The 22,981-nt window shown below is 31.9% G+C and overlaps 6 protein-coding genes and 2 long non-coding RNA genes across 10 annotated transcripts in view; all 8 read right to left on the bottom strand.

Annotated features, from left to right (window-relative positions):
- The window catches only part of LOC149733985 (uncharacterized), a 42,661-nt gene extending 28,375 nt beyond the window's left edge, over positions 1–14,286 (bottom strand). Inside the window, exons 1-34 of the mRNA XM_089880684.1 lie at positions 14,147–14,286; positions 13,775–14,066; positions 13,636–13,718; positions 13,110–13,263; positions 12,949–13,031; positions 11,451–11,604; positions 11,308–11,390; positions 11,070–11,223; positions 10,910–10,992; positions 10,697–10,850; positions 10,558–10,640; positions 10,278–10,431; positions 10,105–10,217; positions 8,630–8,783; positions 8,490–8,572; positions 8,249–8,402; positions 8,089–8,171; positions 6,601–6,754; positions 6,455–6,537; positions 6,216–6,369; positions 6,067–6,149; positions 5,057–5,210; positions 3,793–3,875; positions 3,499–3,652; positions 3,350–3,432; positions 2,402–2,555; positions 2,258–2,340; positions 2,037–2,190; positions 1,888–1,970; positions 1,666–1,819; positions 1,527–1,609; positions 380–533; positions 240–322; positions 11–164 (exon numbers count right to left, since the gene is read on the bottom strand). Of these exons, the coding sequence (XP_089736810.1) occupies positions 11–164; positions 240–322; positions 380–533; positions 1,527–1,609; positions 1,666–1,819; positions 1,888–1,970; positions 2,037–2,190; positions 2,258–2,340; positions 2,402–2,555; positions 3,350–3,432; positions 3,499–3,652; positions 3,793–3,875; positions 5,057–5,210; positions 6,067–6,149; positions 6,216–6,369; positions 6,455–6,537; positions 6,601–6,754; positions 8,089–8,171; positions 8,249–8,402; positions 8,490–8,572; positions 8,630–8,783; positions 10,105–10,217; positions 10,278–10,431; positions 10,558–10,640; positions 10,697–10,850; positions 10,910–10,992; positions 11,070–11,223; positions 11,308–11,390; positions 11,451–11,604; positions 12,949–13,031; positions 13,110–13,263; positions 13,636–13,718; positions 13,775–13,992 (4,040 nt within the window). The 5' untranslated portion in view covers positions 13,993–14,066; positions 14,147–14,286. The remainder of the gene's footprint in view (positions 1–10; positions 165–239; positions 323–379; positions 534–1,526; positions 1,610–1,665; positions 1,820–1,887; positions 1,971–2,036; positions 2,191–2,257; positions 2,341–2,401; positions 2,556–3,349; positions 3,433–3,498; positions 3,653–3,792; positions 3,876–5,056; positions 5,211–6,066; positions 6,150–6,215; positions 6,370–6,454; positions 6,538–6,600; positions 6,755–8,088; positions 8,172–8,248; positions 8,403–8,489; positions 8,573–8,629; positions 8,784–10,104; positions 10,218–10,277; positions 10,432–10,557; positions 10,641–10,696; positions 10,851–10,909; positions 10,993–11,069; positions 11,224–11,307; positions 11,391–11,450; positions 11,605–12,948; positions 13,032–13,109; positions 13,264–13,635; positions 13,719–13,774; positions 14,067–14,146) is intronic.
- LOC149733986 (uncharacterized) lies at positions 7,136–8,041 on the bottom strand. Its single transcript, XR_016385263.1, has 2 exons — positions 7,366–8,041; positions 7,136–7,303 (listed from the first exon to the last, which is right to left on the bottom strand). It is a non-coding gene; the product is annotated as an uncharacterized LOC149733986 (long non-coding RNA).
- Positions 14,287–14,313: 27 nt separating the features above from the next.
- Positions 14,314–15,960, bottom strand: LOC149733984 (uncharacterized). 2 transcript variants are annotated; one of them, XR_016385262.1, is made up of 5 exons: positions 15,828–15,960; positions 15,688–15,770; positions 15,428–15,581; positions 15,072–15,372; positions 14,314–15,004 (listed from the first exon to the last, which is right to left on the bottom strand). XR_016385262.1 is itself a non-coding variant. In XM_089880754.1 (4 exons), exons 1-4 carry the CDS (start codon positions 15,893–15,895, stop codon positions 15,216–15,218), a joined length of 462 nt encoding a protein of 153 aa, XP_089736880.1. In that variant the 5' UTR covers positions 15,896–15,960; the 3' UTR covers positions 14,314–15,215. The 2 variants fall into 2 exon arrangements, 1 of the variants encoding a protein (XP_089736880.1); XM_089880754.1 differs by having other exon boundaries at positions 14,314–15,372.
- A 231-nt stretch (positions 15,961–16,191) lies between these two features.
- Positions 16,192–18,009, bottom strand: LOC149733983 (uncharacterized). Its single transcript, XM_089880739.1, has 7 exons — positions 17,876–18,009; positions 17,738–17,820; positions 17,494–17,647; positions 17,356–17,438; positions 17,139–17,292; positions 16,997–17,079; positions 16,192–16,350 (listed from the first exon to the last, which is right to left on the bottom strand). Exons 1-7 carry the CDS (start codon positions 17,941–17,943, stop codon positions 16,193–16,195), a joined length of 783 nt encoding a protein of 260 aa, XP_089736865.1. The 5' UTR covers positions 17,944–18,009; the 3' UTR covers position 16,192.
- A 208-nt stretch (positions 18,010–18,217) lies between these two features.
- On the bottom strand, positions 18,218–19,524 carry LOC149733982 (uncharacterized). The gene is made up of 2 exons (XR_016385265.1): positions 19,026–19,524; positions 18,218–18,401 (listed from the first exon to the last, which is right to left on the bottom strand). It is a non-coding gene; the product is annotated as an uncharacterized LOC149733982 (long non-coding RNA).
- On the bottom strand, positions 19,523–20,040 carry LOC149733981 (uncharacterized). The gene is made up of 3 exons (XM_089880759.1): positions 19,918–20,040; positions 19,779–19,861; positions 19,523–19,680 (listed from the first exon to the last, which is right to left on the bottom strand). The coding sequence occupies exons 1-3, from the start codon at positions 19,983–19,985 to the stop codon at positions 19,523–19,525; spliced, it is 309 nt and encodes a 102-aa protein (XP_089736885.1). The 5' UTR covers positions 19,986–20,040.
- Positions 20,041–20,061: 21 nt separating this feature from the next.
- On the bottom strand, positions 20,062–21,708 carry LOC149733980 (uncharacterized). Its single transcript, XM_089881264.1, has 7 exons — positions 21,642–21,708; positions 21,397–21,550; positions 21,258–21,340; positions 21,040–21,193; positions 20,892–20,974; positions 20,279–20,432; positions 20,062–20,209 (listed from the first exon to the last, which is right to left on the bottom strand). Exons 1-7 carry the CDS (start codon positions 21,706–21,708, stop codon positions 20,062–20,064), a joined length of 843 nt encoding a protein of 280 aa, XP_089737390.1.
- An 87-nt stretch (positions 21,709–21,795) lies between these two features.
- The window catches only part of LOC149733979 (uncharacterized), a 51,609-nt gene continuing 50,423 nt past the window's right edge, over positions 21,796–22,981 (bottom strand). For both annotated transcript variants that reach the window (XM_089880694.1, XM_089880695.1), the window contains 2 exons: positions 22,152–22,305; positions 21,796–22,081 (listed from right to left, as the gene is read on the bottom strand). In XM_089880694.1, the coding sequence (XP_089736820.1) occupies positions 21,925–22,081; positions 22,152–22,305 (311 nt within the window). In that variant the 3' untranslated portion in view covers positions 21,796–21,924. The remainder of the gene's footprint in view (positions 22,082–22,151; positions 22,306–22,981) is intronic.

The raw sequence follows: 22,981 nt of genomic DNA, 5'->3' as shown, positions 1-22,981 counted from the left end.
TAGTACTCACAATATGTTTGTTGTCTTTAAAGAATTGGCATCAGCACCTGTGAGATTACCAGGATATCTATATCCTTTGACTTTGCAATCCACTTCTTCCCAGATTGTAATGAGACAATCCATGGAATGAGGGCCGTGATATGAAGTGCAATTATCAGGAAACTCTGAAATATAATACATTAAAATGATCTAGTTGGTTAGGTAATAAAATTAAAAAAAAAAACATCTCAGACACAAACCGAGTCCATAGCATTCCAATTGTCTTTGTTTGTCACCACCATCAGCTTCCATTTGAATTGTTTCAAATTTTTGTAAAACCCCACTGTTGTTGAATCATAAATAAAATTAAAAAAATAAAATATAGAGGAAATTGTCAAACCTTATATTCATTATATCTACATCATGTAGTTCAACATGATCAAGTTTGACTGGAGCTTTTGTTCCTTCATGTAAACAACCTTTTATTAACCAGACAGTGGTAAGGCATTCCACACTGTGTACTCCGTAGTATGTGGTACAATTATCAGGAAACACTAAAAAAAATAAATTTATAATTAAAAATCATGAAAAAAAAATGTCATTTAAAATAAGTTTGCAAAATAACGTAACTGAGTTATCCGGAGGAAACAACAGTTGTCATAATAACATGGTCATAATATTATATCATAACTTTGAACCTGCTTACAAGTTATTACATTTTGAGTGACTAGCTGTTTTTTGTGGATTGTAGACAGTTTGGCAACTCATAATGTGGGGTGGAAGAAAAGCTGTCTTACCCAAGGACACATATGTTAAATTTGGTGGCAACTTTAAACTTTAAAGCTTAAATTTAGTTAAAAGCTAAAGAGCACATTTAGATTTGTTCATATCTTAGTAAGACCATCTCTTCCTTTGGCCCAAATAGTTGTAGTACCTTTGTACCAAGTCATATAATATTACATTTGTAACAGTCAGTAGCTTTTGTTTGGGGTTTTATTTCATCAAATTTATACCATAGTCAAAGAAGATATTTAGGATTCTGTTTTTAAATTATTTTAGTGCATAATAGGGGTTACAGTTGCTGATCAGTTACAGCTTGTGCTTGAAACTATTATATGTACTCATTATTAATTTGCTTTAAATTGCTATTTTAATCTTGTGGATTTTTTTATTAGTTGTATGTTAGTGGCTGTGTTTCATTTAAAAGACATCTATTTTATAGTGTGCATATATATGCTGTAAATATATTTAATACCAAAAATATACAAGTGCAGCTGAGTAGCGCACCGGATTATCATATGTATAACTTCCAACCAAATACTAGAATTTGTTTTGTTTTTTCATCACTACTTTAACCTACATAAAGTTCTGAGATCCAAACATGGGTTGGATAGCCCATTTAGATTAACTATGAAAATTAAGCTCAAGAATAAAGCTAGTCATCCATATTACGAAACCCAAGATCTAAAGCTAAAGCAGACGTTGGTGCAGCTTATGATAATAAAATAAACAAATTTTTACCCCTGATTTCACACAACACTACTAACCTAAACCATAACAGTTTAACTGATGATCGTCGTTTCCATCATCAGCTGCTGATTTTACACCTTCCATATTTGCTATTAAAGCTCTACAAACATACAGTAAGTTTACAATTAGAAGTTTTTAATTTTTAACAAAATTTACCTCAAATTAAGGGATTTTAATGCTTGGGCATCAGATGTTGTCAGGATGCTAGGATATCTGTAACCTTTGACTTTGCAATCCACTTCTTCCCAGATTGTGATGAGACAATCAATGGAGTGAGGTCCATAATATGAAACACAGTTTTCAGGAAATACTAAAAATGAGAGATACTTAAAGTTAATAAAAATAAACAAAATATTAAAACACTAAATTTGTACAAACCTAGTCCGTAACATTCTAATTCTTTATCTTCATCACCACTATTGGCTTCTATTTGAATCGTTTTAAATATATCCATAACATCACTGCAAGATAAACATAGAGACAACATGAAATAAATTATATTAAAAATATATAATATTTGTCGCAACCTTAAATATAAAACATCCACATCATGTAGTTCAGTATGATCTAGTTTAATTGGAGCCTTTGTTCCTTCATGCAAACAGCCTTTTAATAACCAGATAGTTGTAAGACATTCCACACTGTGTTGTCCATGGTAAGTGCTGCAATTGTTGGGAAACACTGAAAAAATAACATGTTTAAATGTATGATAATAATAAGAACAGTTCGTTCACATAAGTAATCTTACCAACTCCATAACAATTTAACTGATGCTCTTCATTTCCACCATCTGCTGCTAATTTTATACTTTCTATGTTTTCTTTTACAGCTCTGTCGTAATAAAATTTAAAATCACTTGAATACACATAGGGGTTTATGAGCTACCACTCACGTCAAGTTTAAAATGCCTAAAGAATTAATATCATCAGTAGTGAGATTGTTGGGATGTCGGTAACCTTTGACTTTGCAATCCACTTCTTCCCAGATTGAGATAAGACATTCAATAGAGTGAGGTCCAAAATATGAAGTACAATTCTCAGGAAAAACTAAACCCGAAAAGATTAATAAAGTAATGTATTATATTGTAAAGAATGTTTAAAAAGATACAAACCCATTCCATAACATTCCAATTCTTTATTATCATGTCCATTGTTTGCTTTAACATGAGCCATTTCAAAGTTCTCCGAAACTCGACTGCAGTTGAAATAATAAAGTACAAACTTAAATACCTTGAATATTAGGAGGCGCAACACTACTACTACTTACTCCACATTCAGCAAATCAAGATCATGTTTTTCAGCTGAGTCAAGGTTGATTGGAGATTTTGAGCCTTTGTTTAAACATCCTTTTGATTTCCAGATAGTGGTAAGGCATTCCACACTGTGTGGTCCATTGTATGTGTCACAATTTTCAGGAAATACTGAAAAAATAAAAATAGTATGACGGAACAAAATTATCAGAAATTTACTGTTTACCAATGCCATAACAATTCAATTGATGAACGTCACTTCCATTGTCAGCTGCAGACTTCACACCTTGCATATTTGCAGTAATATTCCTGCACATGAGTAAACATTTAAATGTACATTTTGTTTACCCTACCCTGAGAACAATAAAACCTGCCTCAAGTTTAAATTTTTTAGAGCATCAGCACCAGCAGTTGTCAGGTTGCCAGGATATCTGTAACCTTTGACTTTGCAATCCACTTCTTCCCAGATTGTGATGAGACAATCAATAGAGTGGGGTCCGTGATATGAAGTGCAATTCTCAGGATAAACTGAAATATATTAATTAAAATACATAATTATTACTGACAAAGTCATGCAAACAAAATTCGAACCAAGTCCATAACATTCCAATTGTTTAACTTCATCACCAGCATAGGCACTAGCTTGAACCATCTCAAAATTTTCCAAAATCTCTCTGAAGTTGATATATTAAAATTACAAACATACTATATCAAATACAACACTTAATTATAAAACTTACTCGACATTCTTTAGATTCAGTGCAACTCTTTCAGCTGTATCTAGTTTAACTGGAGCTTTTGTTCCTTCACTTAAACAACCCTTTGATTCCCATATAGTTGTAATACATTCCGCACTGTGTGGTCCATGGTATGTGGTACAGTTTTCAGGAAATACTGAAATAGTTTATTATAAAATCAGACATATTAGAATTAATAAAAGGTTTAAATCAAAATTTAAGTATACCATTTAATTACAGATATATACCATATTGATTTAGGTGTATTTATAAAACTAAATGTAGAGTCCTATTTACCTAAACCATAACAGTTTAATTGGTGATCATCATTTCCACCATCAGCTGCTGATTTCACACCTTTCATGTTTTGCATTACATTTCTATAATAAAAAATAACTGACAAGTAGCCCTTTTTGTTATAAATACAAAGATATATAAAACAAAAAAACATTTCATGAAGCATGAATATAGTTCATGTGAGAGCCTGATAAAATTAAATATTATTATTTGTACAAAAAGTATGTTAGGTTTCATACCACAACCACAACCTTCTCAGATATTGAACCAAATAGAATATTCAAGTTTTATTACAAAGTGACATGTAAAATATTGAACACATTACTAACTGTTATAGTGATATGTAAAATATTGTTACTAAATATATATGTAATTTATTTATAGTATAAATATGCAAATTTCAAAACAACAACCCATTTTGCTATCTGGAAATGTTACTCACTAAAAATTTGTAAAACACCTTTTAAATCATAAAAACAAATATGTCAATGTTTAAAATGACAAGTCTACAACTAACCTCAAAGCAGAGTTTTTCAGGTCATTTACATCGGCAGATGTGAGATTGTTAGGATGTCTATAACCTTTAACTTTGCAATCCACTTCTTCCCATATTGTGATAAGACAGTCAATGGAGTGGGGTCCATAAAAAGATGTGCAATTATCCGGAAAAACTGAAAAGGGGGTATTCAAATGGACTACAATGAATTGAATTAAACAAATACAAACCAACTCCGTAACACTCAAGTTCTTTATCATCATCACCACCATCAGCTTTCATTCGAACTGTTTCATAGTTATTCAAAACCTCACTGTACGAAGAGAATAAATTTGTGTTGTGAATCATGCCCTGTTGCTTTATTCATAACCCAAGTAAAACTTACTCAATACTAAGCAAATCTGTGTTGTGCTTTTCAACAGTTGTTAATTTAATTGGAGCTTTTGTTCCTTCATTCAAACAACCTTTTGATTCCCATATACTTGTAAGACACTGTATAGTATGTGGTCCATGGTACGTGGTGCAATTTTCAGGAAAGACTATAAGAGTAATTATTTTGAAACGATAAACACATAAGCTATAAAAAAACAAAGTGAAAAACCTAATAAATTAATTAATAATGTATTATACCTAAGCCATAACAATTCAATTGATTATCATCATTTCCATCATCAGCTGCTGTTTTCACAAATTCCATGTTTTTTATTACATCTCTGTTAAAAAATATAAAACTGTAATTAATCAAATCCATGTGGTAAGTTATCCTACCTTATGTTGAGGGATTTCAAAGCATCTGCATCAGTAGTTGTTAGATTGCCAGGATATCTGTAACCTTTGACTTTGCAATCCACTTCTTCCCAGATTGTGATGAGACAATCAATAGAGTGGGGTCCGTAAAAAGAAGTGCAATTTTCAGGAAAAACTAAAAAGATTACAATACATTAGAGGATGCTAGAAAAGCTAAAGTATAAAAACAAACCAAGTCCATAACATTCCAATTCTTTATCATCATCCCCACTTGCTGCTTTCATTTGAACAGTTTCAAAATTATTCAAAACTTCACTATAAATGTAAATACAAAAAAACATCAGATTGTGATTTAATGCAACATGATATACAGAATACTTACTTAACATTAAGCAAATCTAATATGTGTTTCTCAAGAGTATCTAGTTTAACCGGAGCTTTAGTTCCTTCACTTAAACAACCCTTTGATTCCCAGATAGCTGTAAGACATTCCACGCTGTGTGGTCCATGGTATGTGGTACAATTTTCAGGTAATACTGAAAACAAAATGAAAATTGGACATTACTATATTAAAAGTTGTGGAAAATATATAGGTTTCTACAGAAGAACAATTTAAAGCATAAATGGCAGGATAAAAAAAACAGTTTACAGTTGCAAGATACTAATTATGTGAGCTAACTTACTCAAGCCATAACAATTCAATTGATGATCCTCATTTCCACCATCAGCTGCAGATTTTACACCTTCTATGTTTTCTATTATTGCTCTGTAAACATAAATCACTTAATTGAAAAGGTAAATTATTTCAAAACCAAAACTCACGTCAAATTTGAGGTTTTCAATGAATCCCTGTCAGTGGTGGTGAGGTTGCTAGGGTATCTGTAACCCTTAACATTGCAATCCACTTTTTTCCAAATTGAGATGAGACATTCAATTGAATGAGGTCCGTGATATGAAGTGCAATTCTCAGGATAAACTAAAATAAAATACAGTTACAGGCCAATTTTTAACAAAAGCAATAATGTACAAACCAATTCCATAACATTCCAATCCTTTATCTTTGTCACCACCATCGGCTTCGAATCTTACTGTTTCAAAATTATCTAAAACCTGGCTGTAATTTGAAAAAAAAACACTTGCAAAACATAAGAAACACATTCAACAAGCAATGTGTACTTACTCTATATTAAGTAAATCCAAGGCTTCCATTTCCGTTGTTTTTAATTTAACTGGAGCATTTGTTCCTTCAGCGAAACAACCTTTCCATTCCCAGATAGTGGTAAGACATTCCACACTGTGTGGTCCGTAATACGTGTCACAATTGTCAGGAAACACTAAAAACCAATTACACAATTGAAACAGAAGGTGTCATGATTGAAATGGAATTTGAATAAACAAAAAAAGCAATTTAAGTCTGACCTGTCCCATAACAATTTAACTGATGATCACCATTTCCGCCATCTGCAGCTAATTTTACACTTTCCATGTTTTTCCTTACAGCTCTGTGAAAAAGAATTGTACATTTAAAGGGGGTGTGAATTATATAACGTAAAGACAACTCTCACGTCAAATTTAAGTTCTTCAAGGCTTCAGCATCGTCAGTTGTAAGATTTCCAGGATATCTGTAACCTTTGACTTTGCAATCCACTTCTTCCCAGATTGTGATAAGACAATCAATAGAGTGGGGTCCGTGATAGGAATCACAATTCTCAGGATAAACTGAAAGGGAATAAAATAGTAGGCCAATTCGAAACTATAGCAATGTTATTATTAGTAAACAAACCAATTCCATAACATTCCAATCCTTTATCCTTATCACCACCATCAGCTTCAAATCGAACTGCTTCAAACTGATCCAAAATTTCACTGCAGCAGGAATAACAGATATACAAACCAAACCAAATACATAGGCAACATTACATACTCTACGGTCAGTAAATCCAAGGCCTCTATTTCATTTGTTTCTAATTTAACTGGAGCTTTTGTTCCTTCACTTAAACAACCTTTTGATTTCCAGATATTTGTAAGACATTCCACACTGTGTGGTCCATAGTATGTGTCACAATTGTCAGGAAATACTAAAAAAAATCTATGTTTTTTTTTCATAAAAAAAAAATTACATTAATGTTATAAGTAGTTTTAACTTAAGATAATGTTAGGTTTACGAAAGGTAGTCTTTGTTTACCCAAGCCATAACAGTTTAACTGATGATCATCATTTCCGCTATCTGCGGCTGATTTCACGCTTTCCATGTTTTCCCTTACAGCTCTGTAAAAATGAATTATACATTTAATGGGGTGTGAATTATAAAACCTAAAAACAATTCTCACGTCAAATTTAAGTTCTTTAAGAATTCAGCATCCGAATTTGTTAGATTTTCAGGAAATCTATAACCCTCGACCTTGCAATCCACTTCTTCCCATATCTTGATGAGACAATCAATAGAGTGGGGTCCGTGGTAAGAATCACAATTCTCAGGATAAACTGAAACAGAAAAGAACATTATTTTTAAACCTTAATCAGTGTTTTTAGCATGGTTTGAGTTTATTAAAATATTCTATTAAATACTCGATAAAAACATACCAATATCACAAGATGCAAAAATATTTATTGAATGCCATCACAGTTCATTGATACGAGTAAACATGGCTGCCAACTGTATTTTGTATACATTTGATCATTGTGACTATTATTCTATTTTATGTGAGTGAGGTCCCGCAGCATGGCACGCCATAGGCCCTAGAATTTAGGCCACTATTGACCCATTACCCCAAACATTGTGACTTTGCAAATGACCCTGAATCCTGACAGGTAGGAAAAGTGTGTCATTAGCATTTAATTCATTAGCATTTAATTGAGTGGGAAGCCTGTATCATCACTTTTTAATAACGTGGTTGCTTACATAAGAGACTATAGTGTGTTTTATTTGGGGGGAAGTTAAACAATGTAAGAATGTTGTTGGAAATTATAGAGCACCAGAAAATGGATCCCAGATATCGGCAAACGTGAGATAGTTTATATCTCGTCACCTAAACAAATACAAATATACAAACCAATTCCATAACATTCCAATCCTTTATCTTTGTCACCACCATCAGCTTCGAATCTTACTGTTTCAAAATTATCCAAAACCTCACTGTCAATTAAACATGCAATAAAATTAATAAGTAAATGTAAGGGAGCAAAACTTTAACAATATTTATATTCACTTACTCTACATTCAGCAAATCCAAAGCTTCTTTATCAGCATGATCTAATTTAACTGGAGCTTTTGTTCCTTCACTTAAACAACCTTTCCATTCCCAGATGGTTGTAAGACATTGAACGCTGTGTGGTCCGTAATATGTGTCACAGTTTTTGGGAAATACTAAAACAGGAGTAAAATCAATACCTTACTTACTGATTTGTTCTTTGTAATACAATGAAAGAACAAAAATACTACAAGTCAACTTACCCAAGCCATAACAATTTAACTGATGATCATCATTTCCGCCATCTGCTGCTAATTTTACACTTTCCATATTTCCTCTTACAGCACTGTAATAAAAACGTCATATATTGGATGCCTATATTATGTTTAAAAATTAGGCTCACGTCAAGTTCATGGATTTCAAGGCATCTGCTTCAGCAGTTGTCAGGTTGCTAGGGTATCTGTAACCTTCGACCTTGCAATCTACTTCTTCCCAAATCGTGATGAGACAATCAACAGAGTGGGGTCCGTGATAAGAATCACAATTTTCAGGATAAACTGGAAGATAACACAATAGTAGGACAACATCCACCAATAGCAACGGTGGTAATAATGTACAAACCAATTCCATAACATTCCAATCCTTTATTTTTGTCACCACCATGAGCTTCAACTTGAACTAATTCGAATTTATCCAAAACCTCTCTGTTGTTGAAAAAAAAATGCAAGAAACTTTAAAATAATAATATTCTATGTGTACATACTCTACATTCAGCAAATCCAAAGCCTCTGTTTCATTTGTTTCTAATTTAACTGGAGCTTTCGTTCCTTCAGCTAAACAACCTTTTGATATCCAGATAGTTGTAAGGCATTCTACACTGTGTGGTCCATAGTATGCATCACAGTTTTCAGGAAACACTAATCGAACAAAACAAATAAATAAACTTACAGATTGCATGTTTTCATCAAAATAGCATCTTTAAATTAAAAAAGATTTTACCTAAACCATAGCAATTTAATTGATGATCATCATTTCCATTATCAGCTGCTGATTTTACAGCTTCCATGTTTTCTTTTATGGCTCTGTAGAGAAGCTAAATTTATTTACAGCTAATATTGTCCATGGGAGCTACCTAACACTTTTTAACAAACACCTTGTTTACAGAATTTCACAGGTTTGTCAGGGTCTAATAAAACATCTTATTAAAATATTCAAAATTTAATTAAATATTTACAATATTTTACACACATGCAAAAAAATAAAAAAAGCTTTAATTTGCCCCAAGCTATCTGCAATGTTAAACTTGTAAAAATATTTGAAAAGTACTGATAACATGTTGGTTGCATTATTTGTTTATTCCAAAATGGTGTTTTTATGATATTACAGTATTTTCATATTATAATAAATCAGACTAAAAATAAAATACCCATGCACAGAAATGCAAGAAAATAAGTGATTACAACAGACTGGTAAGCCAAAATATTAAATGCAATTAAAGATTGAAACATCTTAATAACCTTTGCTATGCAATGTGTTAGGGAAAATGATAAAAGGAAACAAATGAAGAAAAAGCAAAGGAAGTGGAGCATAGTTTGTGGATCAAACCTTTATTATTGAATTGGTGATAATACATATATTCACTCCTCACGACTGCATAATATACTTATGACAAAAAATAGAACACACTTACGACAAATTAGAGTTTCTTAAAGCATCGGCATCTTCAGTTGTAAGATTGCCAGGAAATCTATAACCTTGGACCTTGCAATCCACTTCTTCCCAGATTGTGATGAGACAATCAATAGAGTGGGGTCCGTGATAAGAATCACAATTTTCAGGATAAACTGAAAGGTAATACAATAGTAGGGCAACATTCACCAATAGCAATGATGGTAATAATGTACAAACCAATTCCATAACATTCCAATCCTTTATCTTTATCACCACCATCAGCTTCCATTCGAACTAAGGTAAAATTATGCATAACCTCTCTGCAATGAAAACATTAAATGAAACTGTCAAATACTTAAAAAAAAAATTATTCCGCTTACTCTACAATAAGCAAATCTAAAGCTTCTTTTTCAGCAGTGTTTAGTTTAACTGGAGCTTTTGATCCTTCACTGAAACAACCTTTTGATATCCAGATGATTGTAAGACATTCCACACTGTGTGGTCCATAGTATGTGTCACAGTTGTCGGGAAATACTGGAACAGGAGTTTAAACAATACCTTACTTACCGTTCAATCAAGGCAAAACATTTAAAACAAACATATTTCTACTTAAACTAACTTTTCTAATAGAAGCACCAAATAGTAAAAAACTAAAATTACCCAAGCCATAACAATTCAACTGATGATCAGCATTTCCGCCATCTGCTGCCAATTTTACACTTTCCATGTTTTCTCTTACAGCTCTGTGAAAAAGCGTCATATATCAGATGTTTATATTATGTTTAAAAATTTAACTTACGTCAAATTCATGGAATTCAGAGCATCCGCATCAGTAGTGGTCAGGTTGCTAGGATATCTGTAACCTTTGACCTTGCAATCCACTTCTATCCAAATTGTGATGAGACATTCAATAGAGTGAGGTCCGTGATAAGAATCACAATTTTCGGGATAAACTGCACGGTAAGATGTCACTATAATCATTCACAAACAAAACAAATACAAATATACAAACCAATTCCATAACATTCCAATCCTTTATCTTTGTCACCACCATCAGCTTCCATTCGAACTGTTTCAAAATTATCCAAAACCTCACTGTCAATTAAACATGCAATAAAATTAATAAGTAAATGTAAGGGAGCAAAACTTTAACAATATTTATATTCACTTACTCCACATTCAGCAAATCCAAAGCTTCTTTATCGGCATGATCTAATTTAACTGGAGCTTTTGTTCCTTCACTTAAACAACCTTTCCATTCCCAGATGGTTGTAAGACATTGAACACTGTGTGGTCCGTAATATGTGTCACAATTGTTGGGAAATACTAAAAAATAAATATATGTTGATTTAAAAAAATTAAATTTTCATTTTCATGGATTATTCACAAACAAAAAAAAGTCCAAATTACCTAAGCCATAACAATTTAATTGATGATCAACATTTCCATTATCAGCTGCTGATTTTACACCTTCCATGTTTTCTGTTACAGCTCTGCAAGTTAAAAAAATTTATGTCATTGTTGTAAACAAAATAGAACTCCATAAGCCTTACGTCAAATTTAGGGATTTTAAAAAATCTGCATCCGCAGTTGTGAGATTGTTAGGAAATCTGTAACCTATAACCTTACAATCCACTTCTTCCCAGATTGTTATAAGACAGTCAATAGAATGAGGTCCGTGATATGAATCACAATTCTCAGGATAAACTGAAAGGTAATACAATAGTAGGGCAACATCCACCAATAGCAACGGTGGTAATAATGTACAAACCAATTCCATAACATTCCAATCCTTTATCTTTGTCACCACCATCAGCTTCCATTCGAACTGCTTCAAAATTATCAAAAACCTCACTGAGAATTAATAATTTAAATCAAATGGGTTAAGTTGGTTTTAAACAACAAAACTTACTCTACATTCATCCGATCCAAAGCATCCTTTTCAGCTGTATCTAATTTAACTGGAGCTTTTGTTCCTTCACCTAAACAACCTTGCCATATCCAGATAGTGGTAAGACATTCCACACTGTGTGGTCCGTAATATGTGTCACAATTTTCAGGAAACACTAAAAATATCACATATTTTATGTTACTGTTGATGTATAACAGTGACAACAAGCCTACTTTTTACTCAAAATAGTTAGAGTACAAAAAAATAATAACTTATTAACTAGATAAGAAATGACTAGAAAAAATATATTTTTTGTGTTACAAACTTCTTAAAATTATAAAAGATGTAAATTGTAGAGTTAAACTACAAGGTTTTAAAAAATCTTTAAAAATTCAACATGGTTTTTGTAAATAAAATAAAAGTTTATTTCAAAGAATATATATTTCAAATCAGGTACATGCTTACATACATATATGCATACAAGATACAATTAAAGTATTTTTAGGAAAAACCTAAGCAGATTGCCAAATTAAATATATTACTTAATTATATAATGTATTTAGTAATATAAATACATTAACAAGTAGTTTCTAATGTAGAAAAAAAACCCACTAAACTTAAAAAGTAAAAACTTGACATTTGTTTGTTACTATTTTAAAATACATATAAATTCATTTGTGTTAATCTATACAAAACGAAGGAATTTACAACAGATAGAGTAATAGCATGGAACAAAATAATATTACAACCACAACAAACATACATTGGATTGTTTAATAGAATATATATATATATATACTGACCTGTCCCATAACAGTTTAACTGATGATCATCATTTCCATCATCTGCTGCTGATTTTACACTTTCCATGTGTTCTTTTACAGCTCTGTGTAAAAACGTCATATATTGGATGCCTATATTATGTTTAAAAATTAGGCTCACGTCAAATTCATGGATTTCAAAGCATCTGCATCAGCAGTTGTTAAATTGCCAGGATAACTGTAACCTTTGACTTTGCAATCCACTTCTTCCCAAATTGTGATGAGACATTCAATAGAGTGAGGTCCGTGGTAAGAATCACAATTCTCAGGATAAACTGAAAATAATTAAAATAACACATCAATTTGTACCAATAAAAGTGCTATTAATAATCTACAAACCAATTCCATAACATTCCAATCCTTTATCTTTGTCACCACCATCAGCTTCCATTCGAACCGTTTCAAAAACAACGAATACTTCACTGTAAAAATAATTAATGAAACAAATTAAATCACCTTTAAAAAAAATTAAAAAAACCAGAAACTTCCTGGATACTTACTCCACATTCAGTACATCCAAGTCATGTTTTTCAGCTGTATCTAGTTTAACTGGAGCTTTTGTTCCTTCACTTAAACAACCTTTTGATTCCCAGATAGTTGTAAGACATTGAACACTGTGTGGTCCGTAGTATGTGTCACAATTTTCAGGAAACACTGTAACATTTACATATTATATGTTGTGTTGCTGTATGAATGAGGTTGCCAAACTTTTCACTAAACACTAAAAAATAGCCAAGACATATCACTACTGAATAAAAACAATTTAAACACAGGCGAAACATTTTAAGGTAATGGCTTACATGGACAGGTTGACAGCTTACCTTACAAGCCAAACCTTGGGTTTTTATTTAACACAAGATTTAAAAAAATCTTGGTACCTAGAATAAAAACTCAGGTATCACAAAACCTGGCAAATATTGAATAGATAAAAAAAACAACAACACTGAATAACCATGTCATGTACATGTGTACAAATAGTTTAACAAGAATATAGGTACCAGTCAAATCATTATATCATGTATTTACCTATTCCATAACAATTCAATTGATGATCATTATTTCCACTATCAGCTGCTGATTTTACACTTTCCATGTTTTCTCTTACAGCTCTGTGTATTAATAAACTATTTTCTCCCCGATTCTACCAAAGGAATTAAACACTTACGTTAAGTTGGTCGATTTCAAAGCATCAGCATCTGCAGTTGTCAGGTTGCCAGGATATCTATAACCTTCCATCTTGCAATCCACTTCTTCCCATATCGTGATGAGACAATCAATAGAATGAGGTCCGTGATAAGAATCACAATTCTCAGGATAAACTGAAATGAAACAAAATAGTAGGCCTGTTTGTAACAATAGCAATAATGTACAAACCAATTCCATAACATTCCAATCCTTTATCTTTGTCACCACCGTCAGCTTCAAGTCGAACAGTTTCAAAGTTAGCTACAACTTCACTGTGAAAAACAGAATTAAAACATGCTCCTCACACAAACTATAAAATTGAATTTATCTAAAACCTAATATGATTACTTACTCTACTGTCAGCAAATCCAAAACATCTCTATCAGCATGATCTAACTTAACAGGGGCCTTTGTCCCTTCACTTAAACAACCCTTTGATTCCCAGATAATAGTAAGGCATTCCACACTGTGTGGTCCGTAATAGGAATCACAATTGTCAGGAAACACTAAAATGTGTCATGTATATTAATATTTGCAGTGGCATACCTAGGATCATACATAATTCAGCAGCCTAGTAGTTAAAACTAATAAAAGATGGGGGGGGGGGTTATTATCCCATTTTTTGGTTTTGTGCTGTAAGGATAAAACATACCAATTGCTGAGTTAAAGATGGGTTTTTGACATATTAAAGTAAGCTTTGTTACTATTAAATATTTTTAGGTATTTTATACATTTTGGTAAATAAGTCTGTGGTTAGGTATAAATATTAAATTTGGTAAATTAATTTATTAAAGGTTTTAGGAACTTTTTAAACTTACCTCTTTTTATTAAACAGAACATAATCCTTAATATGTTGCTAGTTATGCAGTTTTAATTAGAACATTTGTTTTAAAATTTATAAATATGACTTGAATTTAATCAGTGGATATAATACATAGGATTTGATACTTGAGAATCAAGATGTGCAGAAATAAATATGACAAATACCAAAAACTAACCAGTGTTGTTCCACTGAAAAGGATCTACATGGCTACTACATGCAAAAAAACAGCATTACATGTGAAAGTAATTTTAAAAAAAGATTAAAAACTTGGTTCAAAAAAATATTTACAAACATATAATCTTACCAATTCCATAACAATTTAATTGATGATCAACATTACCACCATCAGCTTCTGCTTTTACATCTTTCATGTTTTCTCTTATTGCTCTGTGTAATTAACCAACTAATAAATATAAACAAAATATAAACAAAATGACCATATTTCAAAAATTACGTCAAATTCATGGCTTTCAAAGCATGAGCATCTGTTGTTGTTAGATTTCCAGGATATCTCCAACCCATGACTTTGCAATCCACTTCTTCCCAGATTGTGATAAGACAATCAATAGAGTGAGGTCCGTGATAAGAATCACAATTCTCAGGATAAACTGAAAGGTAATACAATAGTAGGCAAATAAGCAGCAACAGCGATGTTGTTAATAATGTACAAACCAATTCCATAACATTCCAATCCTTTATCTTTATCTCCACCATCAGCTTCGAATCTTACTGCTTCAAAATTATCCAAAATCTCACTAAGGTTAAATAAAATATAAACACTTGAAACTTCAACAAACACAGGGAACTTACTTCATGTTAAGCAAATTTATAGTCTCCAGTTCATTTGTTTTTAATTTAACTGGAGCTTTTGTACCTTCAGCTAAACAACCTTTCCATTCCCAGATAGTGGTAAGGCATTCCACACTGTGTGGTCCGTAATACGTGTCACAATTTTCGGGAAACACTAAAAGAAAAAATATAGATAGCTTTTACACGTACAAGTCATAAAAATTACACGGTTGCAAGAAAAAAATTGACAACCATTAAAAAGAGACACTTGTCTTATTTACCTAAACCATAACAATTCAATTGATGATCAATATTTCCATCATCAGCTGCAGATTTCACAGCTTCCATGTTTTCTCTCAATGCTCTGCACAAACATTTTCTTAATTTTAAAATAAAATTTGTCTTTAAATCCTAAAATTACGTGAAATTCATGGATTTTAGGGCATCAGCATCTGCCGTTGTAAGGTTGCCAGGATATCTCCAACCCATGACCTTGCAATCTACTTCTTCCCAGATTGTGATGAGACATTCAATAGAGTGGGGCCCGTGATAAGAATCACAATTCTCAGGATAAACTAAAAAGAAACAGAACCATAGGCAAATTTATAACAAAAGCAATAATGTACAAACCAATTCCATAACATTCCAATCCTTTATCTTTATCACCACCATCAGCTTCCATTCGAACGGTTTCAAAATTAACAGAAACATCACTATGGGTATAGTGAAGTGGTGAAAAAAGTTAGTAATTGTGTTTGGTAAACGAGTAGGCCCTACCAACAAAACTTACTCAACATTTAGCAAATCCAAAACTTCTTTTTCAGCTCCGTCTAATTTAACTGGAGCCTTTGATCCTTCACTTAAACAACCCTTTGATTCCCAGATAGTTGTAAGACATTCAACACTGTGTGGCCCATGGTATGTGTCACAATTTTCAGGAAATACTAAAACAATTAAACAGAGCATATTAGTAATCCTCTTCGTTTTACATAAGCAGAAGATACCAAGAATAAAGTATACATGAAAGCTACTACCTGTAACTAAAACCAAGTAATTCTGACAACAAAGCCAATATTTGAAAAAAAAACAAACGATTAACAAACTGGTGAGAAAGAGTTACTGAATAATTACTACTAATAGGTAAACAGTTTTTTTTTGGTTGATAATCCTTTATATTGTATAAAGTAAATGAAGTTAGGAATTACTAATAATATAAGACCATACCTTAGCTTTGTACCAAACAACAATATTTTATAAAACTCTCAATAATCTCCAACCATATGCCCAGGTAAATACCAATTGTTAGTTAGTGTTCTTATTCTTTTTGTTAAAATCCACTTCAAAATATCATTGGAGTTTAAACACAGAAAATGTTTAAAATGTGAAATGTAACCATCTTTTTTTATTATTACTATGAAAAAAAATTACATATTTTTGTTTATCTGTAACATTTTATGATGATTGGTGTACTAAATACACATATTATAATTAAGCCCATCGCTGTTAATACCTATGTACATTGGAGATATTCATGCAATTTTAGTTAATACACAACCAAAACATATATTTATCAATATAATAGTTAGATACCAATTCCATAACAATTCAATTGCTGTTCAGCATTTCCACCATCAGCTGCTGATTTCACACTTTCCATGTTGGCTCTTACAGCTCTGTTTGTTTACACAAAATTTGACAAACCAACATAAGAAAAAGTGATTATATTACATACGTAATATTTGTTGATTTCAAAATGTCAGCATCTGCCGTTGTGAGATTTCCAGGATATCTATAACCTTCGACCTTGCAATCCACTTCTTCCCAGATTTTGATGAGACATTCAATAGAGTGAGGTCCATGATAAGAATCACAATTCTCAGGATAAACTGAAATAAAATACAATAGTAGTGAACATGCACCAAAAACAATGTAGCTATTATTGTACAAACCAATTCCATAACATTCCAATCCTTTATCTTTGTCACCACCATCGGCTTCGAATCTTACTGTTTCAAAATTGTCCAAAATCTCACTAAAATTAAATAAAATATAAACACTTGAAATTTCAACAAACACAGAAAACTTACACCATATTAAGCAAATTGATCGTCTCCAGTTCATTTGTTTTTAATTTAACTGGAGCTTTTGTTCCTTCATCTAAACAACCTATCCATTCCCATATGGTGGTAAGACATTCCACACTGTGTGGTCCGTAATACGTGTCACAATTGTCAGGAAACACTAAAAAAACAAATATACATAGCTGTTGCATTTACAAGATACAATCAATTATAAAATGGTATCAAACAAAGAGGCACCAATCTGGTTTACCTAAACCATAACAATTCAACTGATGATCATAATTTCCATTATCTGCTGCTGATTTTACACTTTCCATGTTCTCCCTTACAGCTCTGCACAAACATTACTTAATTAAAAAATGAAATTGCCTTTAATTCTTAAAATTACGTTAAATTCATGGAATTTAGGGCATCAACATCTGTCGTTGTGAGATTGCCAGGATATCTCCAACCCATGACCTTGCAATCCACTTCTTCCCATATCGTGATGAGACAATCAATAGAGTGGGGTCCGTGATAAGAATCACAATTCTCAGGATAAACTGAAAGGGAATAAAATAGTAGGCCAATTCGAAACTATAGCAATGTTGTTATTAGTAAACAAACCAATTCCATAACATTCCAATCCTTTATCTTTATCACCACCATCAGCTTCCATTCGAATTATTTCAAAATTAACAGAAACATCACTATGAATAATGGTAAAGTAGTAAAAACAAGTTGGTTAATTTGTTTGGACATTAAGTACAACAATACTTACTCAACATTCAGAAAATCCAAAGCTTCTTTTTCAGCTGTATCTAGTTTAACTGGAGCCTTTGATCCTTCACTTAAACAGCCTTTTGATTCCCAAATAGTTGTAAGGCATTCAACACTGTGTGGTCCATAGTATGTGTCACAATTTTCAAGAAACACTACAATAATTACATGGAGCATATTAATAATGTTATTTGTTTTACATAAGCAGAAGATACGAAGAATAAAGTATACATGTAAGCTACTACCTGTAAATAAAACCAAATATTTCTGACAAGACAAAGTTGAAAATTATTACTGAATAATATCCAGAAATGAGTTAGTATTCAACTTTTGTTTTTAGTTAATAATTCGTCATAGTATTATATAACCCAATGGGAGTGAGGGTTTACTGTTAATAAAAACATACCTTAGCATTTAATGCAAACCAAAATAATACATAAAAAATCTGTCAATAGTCTCTAGCCACATGCACCTTTAAATACCAATCATTAGTTGGTGTTACCATATTTTTCTCACCAACACATTCACCAGAATAGCATTATAGTTAATTTAGAAGAAATGTGGAAAAAATAAAGGGACGTGAACTTTTTTAATTAATATAGTAAAGTTTACATATTATCTGCTTCTATCTGTATAATTTTATGATGTCTGGGGTATTATAAACAGGCATTCTGATTCAGCCCATCTCTTTTAATACCAAATACATTGCAGATGTTCATGCACTTTCATTTAAAAGCAACTGAAACATATATATATGTAACAACATAATATTTAGATACCAATTCCATAACAATTCAATTGATGATCAGCATTTCCACCATCAGCTGCTGATTTCACAGCTTCCATATTTCCTCTTACAGCTCTGTTAATTTACACAAAATACTTTTAAAAAAAACAGAAAAAGTAGTAGCTATTAAAACTGACGTCAAGTTCAGGAATTTCAAGGCTTCAGCATCTGCAGTTGTAAGATTGCCAGGATATCTATAACCTTCGACCTTGCAATCCACTTCTTCCCAGATTGTGATGAGACAATCAATGGAGTGAGGTCCGTGATAAGAATCACAATTCTCAGGATAAACTGAAAGGTAATACAATAGTAGGACAACATCCACCAATAGCAACGGTGGTAATAATGTACAAACCAATTCCATAACATTCCAATCCTTTATCTTTATCACCACCATCAGCTTCAAATCTTACTGTTTCAAAGTTGTCCAAAATTTCACTAAAATTAAATAAAATATAAACACTTGAAATTTCAACAAACACAGAAAACTTACACCATGTTAAGCAAATTGATCGTCTCCAGTTCATTTGTTTCTAATTTAACTGGAGCTTTTGTTCCTTCAGCTAAACAACCTTTCCATTCCCAGATGGTTGTAAGACATTGAACACTGTGTGGTCCATAATACGCATCACAATTGTCGGGAAATACTAAAAAAATATAAATAGATTTTGAAAGTGAAGCTCAAAATAGCATGGTTATAAGAAAATTTTGCCAACAAATAAAAAGAAACACTTGTCTTATTTACCTAAACCATAGCAGTTTAATTGATGATCAATATTTCCATCATCAGCTGCAGATTTCACAGCTTCCATGTTTTCTCTTAATTCTCTGCACAAACATTCCATAATTTTAAAATGAAATTTGTCTTTAAATCCTAAAATTACGTGAAATTCATGGATTTTAGGGCATCAGCATCTGCCGTTGTGAGATTGCCAGGATATCTCCAACCCATGACCTTGCAATCTACTTCTTCCCATATCGTGATGAGACATTCAATAGAGTGGGGCCCGTGATATGAATCACAATTCTCAGGATAAACTAAAAAGAAACAGAACCATAGGCAAATTTATAACAAAAGCAATAATGTACAAACCAATTCCATAACATTCCAATCCTTTATCTTTATCACCACCATCAGCTTCCATTCGTACGGTTTCAAAATTAACTGAAACATCACTATGGGTACAGTGAAGTTATAAAAAAAATATTTAATGTGTTTGGAAAACAAGTACAAATAAAACTTACTCTACATTCATCTGATTCAAAGCATCCATTTCAGCTGTATCTAATTTAACTGGAGCCTTTGATCCTTCACTTAAACAACCTTTTGATTCCCAGATAGTGGTAAGGCACTCCACACTGTGTGGTCCATAATATGTGTCACAATTGTCAGGAAACACTAAAAGAATTACACATAGCATTAAAATTACTTGAATGTGAAAGAAAGTTGAGAGTAAACATGCAAAAGAAAGCAACATATATATTGTCTATAATTATTACGGTTAAATTTATACGATATGGTACTGTGGGGAAAGATGGAACACCTTTAGAATGTAATATCCAAATATCCTGTAATAAACAAATAAAAACGTTCTATGGAAGTTGTGGGGATACAGTGTTTTATGATTCTTCAAATGTTCTTTGTTTACTACCAAATAGAGTGAGAAAATAGAATAAAAAGGTGTCTCATCTTTTCGCGCCCTACTATATTCCTTTTTTCCTGTAACGAGTCTGTTTATAATAAATAGGTATTCCGATTCACCCCAATCCTGTATATAATAATGGCTGTTGTAGGTGTTCATGCACTTTCATTTAAACAACAGAAACATATATATATATCAACATAATATTTAGATACCAATTCCGTAACAATTCAACTGATGATCAGCATTTCCATCATCAGCTGCTGATTTTACACTTTCCATGTTTTCTCTTACAGATCTGTTTAAACACACAAAATTTACAAACTGATGGATGAAAAACTAAAAATAAAGTTTAAAACTTACGTTAAATTGGTTGTTTTCAAAGCATCAACATCTGCAGTTGTAAGATTACTAGGATATCTATAACCTTTTAGTTTGCAATCCACTTCTTCCCATATCGTGATGAGACATTCAATAGAGTGAGGTCCGTGATAAGAATCACAATTCTCAGGATAAACTAAAAGGTAATACAACAGTAGGACAACATCCACCAATAGCAACGGTGGTTATAATGTACAAACCAATTCCATAACATTCCAATCCTTTATCTTTATCACCACTATGAGCTTCAATTTGGACTGCTTCAAAAGTATCCGTCACCTCACTGTAGTTGAAACAACATGTACAAAAAATACTTAAATATAACCAACAATTGCTTACTCTACATGAAGCAAATCCAAAGTCTCTTTTTCAGCTGTATCTAGTTTAACTGGAGCTTTTGTTCCTTCACTTAAACAACCTTTAAATTCCCAGATAGTAGTAAGGCATTCTACACTGTGTGGTCCGTAGTATGTGTCACAATTTTCAGGAAAAACTGAGAAAATAGAAGCAATTTGCTTTTTACAGTATAAATCAAAAAATCTCAGTTTGTAACAATTTAAATGAGATCAGAAAATCTAATTCACCTAAACCATAACAATTCAATTGATGATCATTATTTCCATTATCCGCCGCTGATTTTACACCTTCCATGTTTTCTCTTAGTGCTCTGTGCATAAAACACATACATATAAAAAGTAAACCTATTTTATTGTACAAACATACGTTAAATTTAAGCTTGTCAGTATATCAGTTTCTGCAGTTGTCAGGTTGCCAGGATATCTATAACCTTCGACCTTGCAATCCACTTCTTCCCAGATTGTGACGAGACAATCAATGGAATGAGGTCCGTGATAAGAATCACAATTCTCAGGATAAACTGAAAGGTAATACAATAGTAGGGCAACATCTACCAATAGCAACGGTGGTAATAATGTACAAACCAATTCCATAACATTCCAATCCTTTATCTTTGTCACCACCATGAGCTTCAACTTGAACTAATTCAAAAGTATCCAAAATTTTACTGAAGATAGTAAAAAAGGTTGATTGATTTAATTGTAAAACCACATATTCCAAGTTTGGACAAAACTTACTCAACGTTAAGCAAATCCAAGGCATCTTTTTCAGCTGTGTCTAGTTTAACTGGAGCTTTTGTTCCTTCACTTAAACAACCTTTTAATTCCCAGATAGTTGTAAGACATTCAACGCTGTGTGGTCCATAGTATTTGTCACAATTTTCAGGAAAAACTAAAAGAATCACACAAAGCATATTAAAGTGGCATACTAAAGAAAAATGTAAATTTGTATATAGATAAATATACTCAAATGTAATCTAAATGTACCATCAAAGTTTCCCAAAATGATACGGATTGTAAAAATATGAGTGAAAAAAACGCGCTGGAGTAAAAAAAATTGGGCTGTTTTGACAATGCATGGGATTTCCCATACGAAAAAATTTACTCAACTTTGATCGTTTCTAGTTTCTAAAATACTTAAGAAAATTCAAATTTTATTTTTGAATTTTTTTCCAGAATATATAAAATTGTAAAATATATACTTAGTTATGTTTTAGTTTTTTTGATTGAACCCAAGTACATACCAGATTATGCTGACTCAGCATATTTTCAAACCTGATGTTAAACACGAAAACCTGACTTTTTTATAAAAAAATGTTAAAGTAAGTACTAGTGAAACATAATAGACACTTTAATATAAAAAAGTGTGAAAAATGAACTAATAAGGAAAAAAATGCTAGTCAGCATATTATGTAAATATGTTCAATCAAGAATTAAAACATAATAAAGTCTATGTTTTACATCTTTTTTTATATAGTTTTGAAGAATAAGAATTCATTATACCAAATCAGAAATAATTTTTAAATTTTCTTTTAAACTAGAAACAATCAAAGTTAAGTGATTTTTTT

This window comes from Ciona robusta, chromosome 7 (genome assembly GCF_009617815.1).
Source record: "Ciona robusta chromosome 7, ASM961781v2".
Taxonomy (NCBI): Eukaryota; Metazoa; Chordata; class Ascidiacea; order Phlebobranchia; family Cionidae; genus Ciona; species Ciona robusta.
Note: the sequence above shows the minus strand (reverse complement) of the source record. Positions and strands in the feature narration are given on the sequence as shown.

What these genes read in the sequence shown, in the direction of transcription:
- LOC149733980 (XM_089881264.1), bottom strand. Translation starts at nt 21,708, where the DNA reads ATGGAAGGTGTAAAATCAGCGGCGGATAATGGAAATAATGATCATCAA. An exon ending in ATTGAATTGTTATGGTTTAG is followed by an intron (nt 21,551 to 21,641) that starts GTGAATTAGATT and finishes CTATTTTCTCAG; the next exon opens with TTTTTCCTGAAAATTGTGAC. An exon ending in TTGAAAACAACCAATTTAAC is followed by an intron (nt 20,975 to 21,039) that starts GTAAGTTTTAAA and finishes GTGTTTAAACAG; the next exon opens with ATCTGTAAGAGAAAACATGG.
- LOC149733984 (XM_089880754.1), bottom strand. Translation starts at nt 15,895, where the DNA reads ATGGGTTGGAGATATCCTGGCAACCTTACAACGGCAGATGCTGATGCC. An exon ending in CTAAAATCCATGAATTTCAC is followed by an intron (nt 15,771 to 15,827) that starts GTAATTTTAGGA and finishes ATGTTTGTGCAG; the next exon opens with AGCATTGAGAGAAAACATGG. An exon ending in ATTGAATTGTTATGGTTTAG is followed by an intron (nt 15,582 to 15,687) that starts GTAAATAAGACA and finishes TTTTTCTTTTAG; the next exon opens with TGTTTCCCGAAAATTGTGAC.
- LOC149733983 (XM_089880739.1), bottom strand. Translation starts at nt 17,943, where the DNA reads ATGGGTTGGAGATATCCTGGCAATCTCACAACGACAGATGTTGATGCC. An exon ending in GTTGAATTGTTATGGTTTAG is followed by an intron (nt 17,648 to 17,737) that starts GTAAACCAGATT and finishes TTGTTTTTTTAG; the next exon opens with TGTTTCCTGACAATTGTGAC. An exon ending in ATTGAATTGTTATGGAATTG is followed by an intron (nt 16,351 to 16,996) that starts GTATCTAACTAT and finishes TAATTGTTTTAG; the next exon opens with TATTTCCTGAAAATTGTGAC.
- LOC149733981 (XM_089880759.1), bottom strand. Translation starts at nt 19,985, where the DNA reads ATGGGTTGGAGATATCCTGGCAATCTCACAACGGCAGATGCTGATGCC. An exon ending in CTAAAATCCATGAATTTCAC is followed by an intron (nt 19,862 to 19,917) that starts GTAATTTTAGGA and finishes ATGTTTGTGCAG; the next exon opens with AGAATTAAGAGAAAACATGG. An exon ending in ATTAAACTGCTATGGTTTAG is followed by an intron (nt 19,681 to 19,778) that starts GTAAATAAGACA and finishes ATATTTTTTTAG; the next exon opens with TATTTCCCGACAATTGTGAT.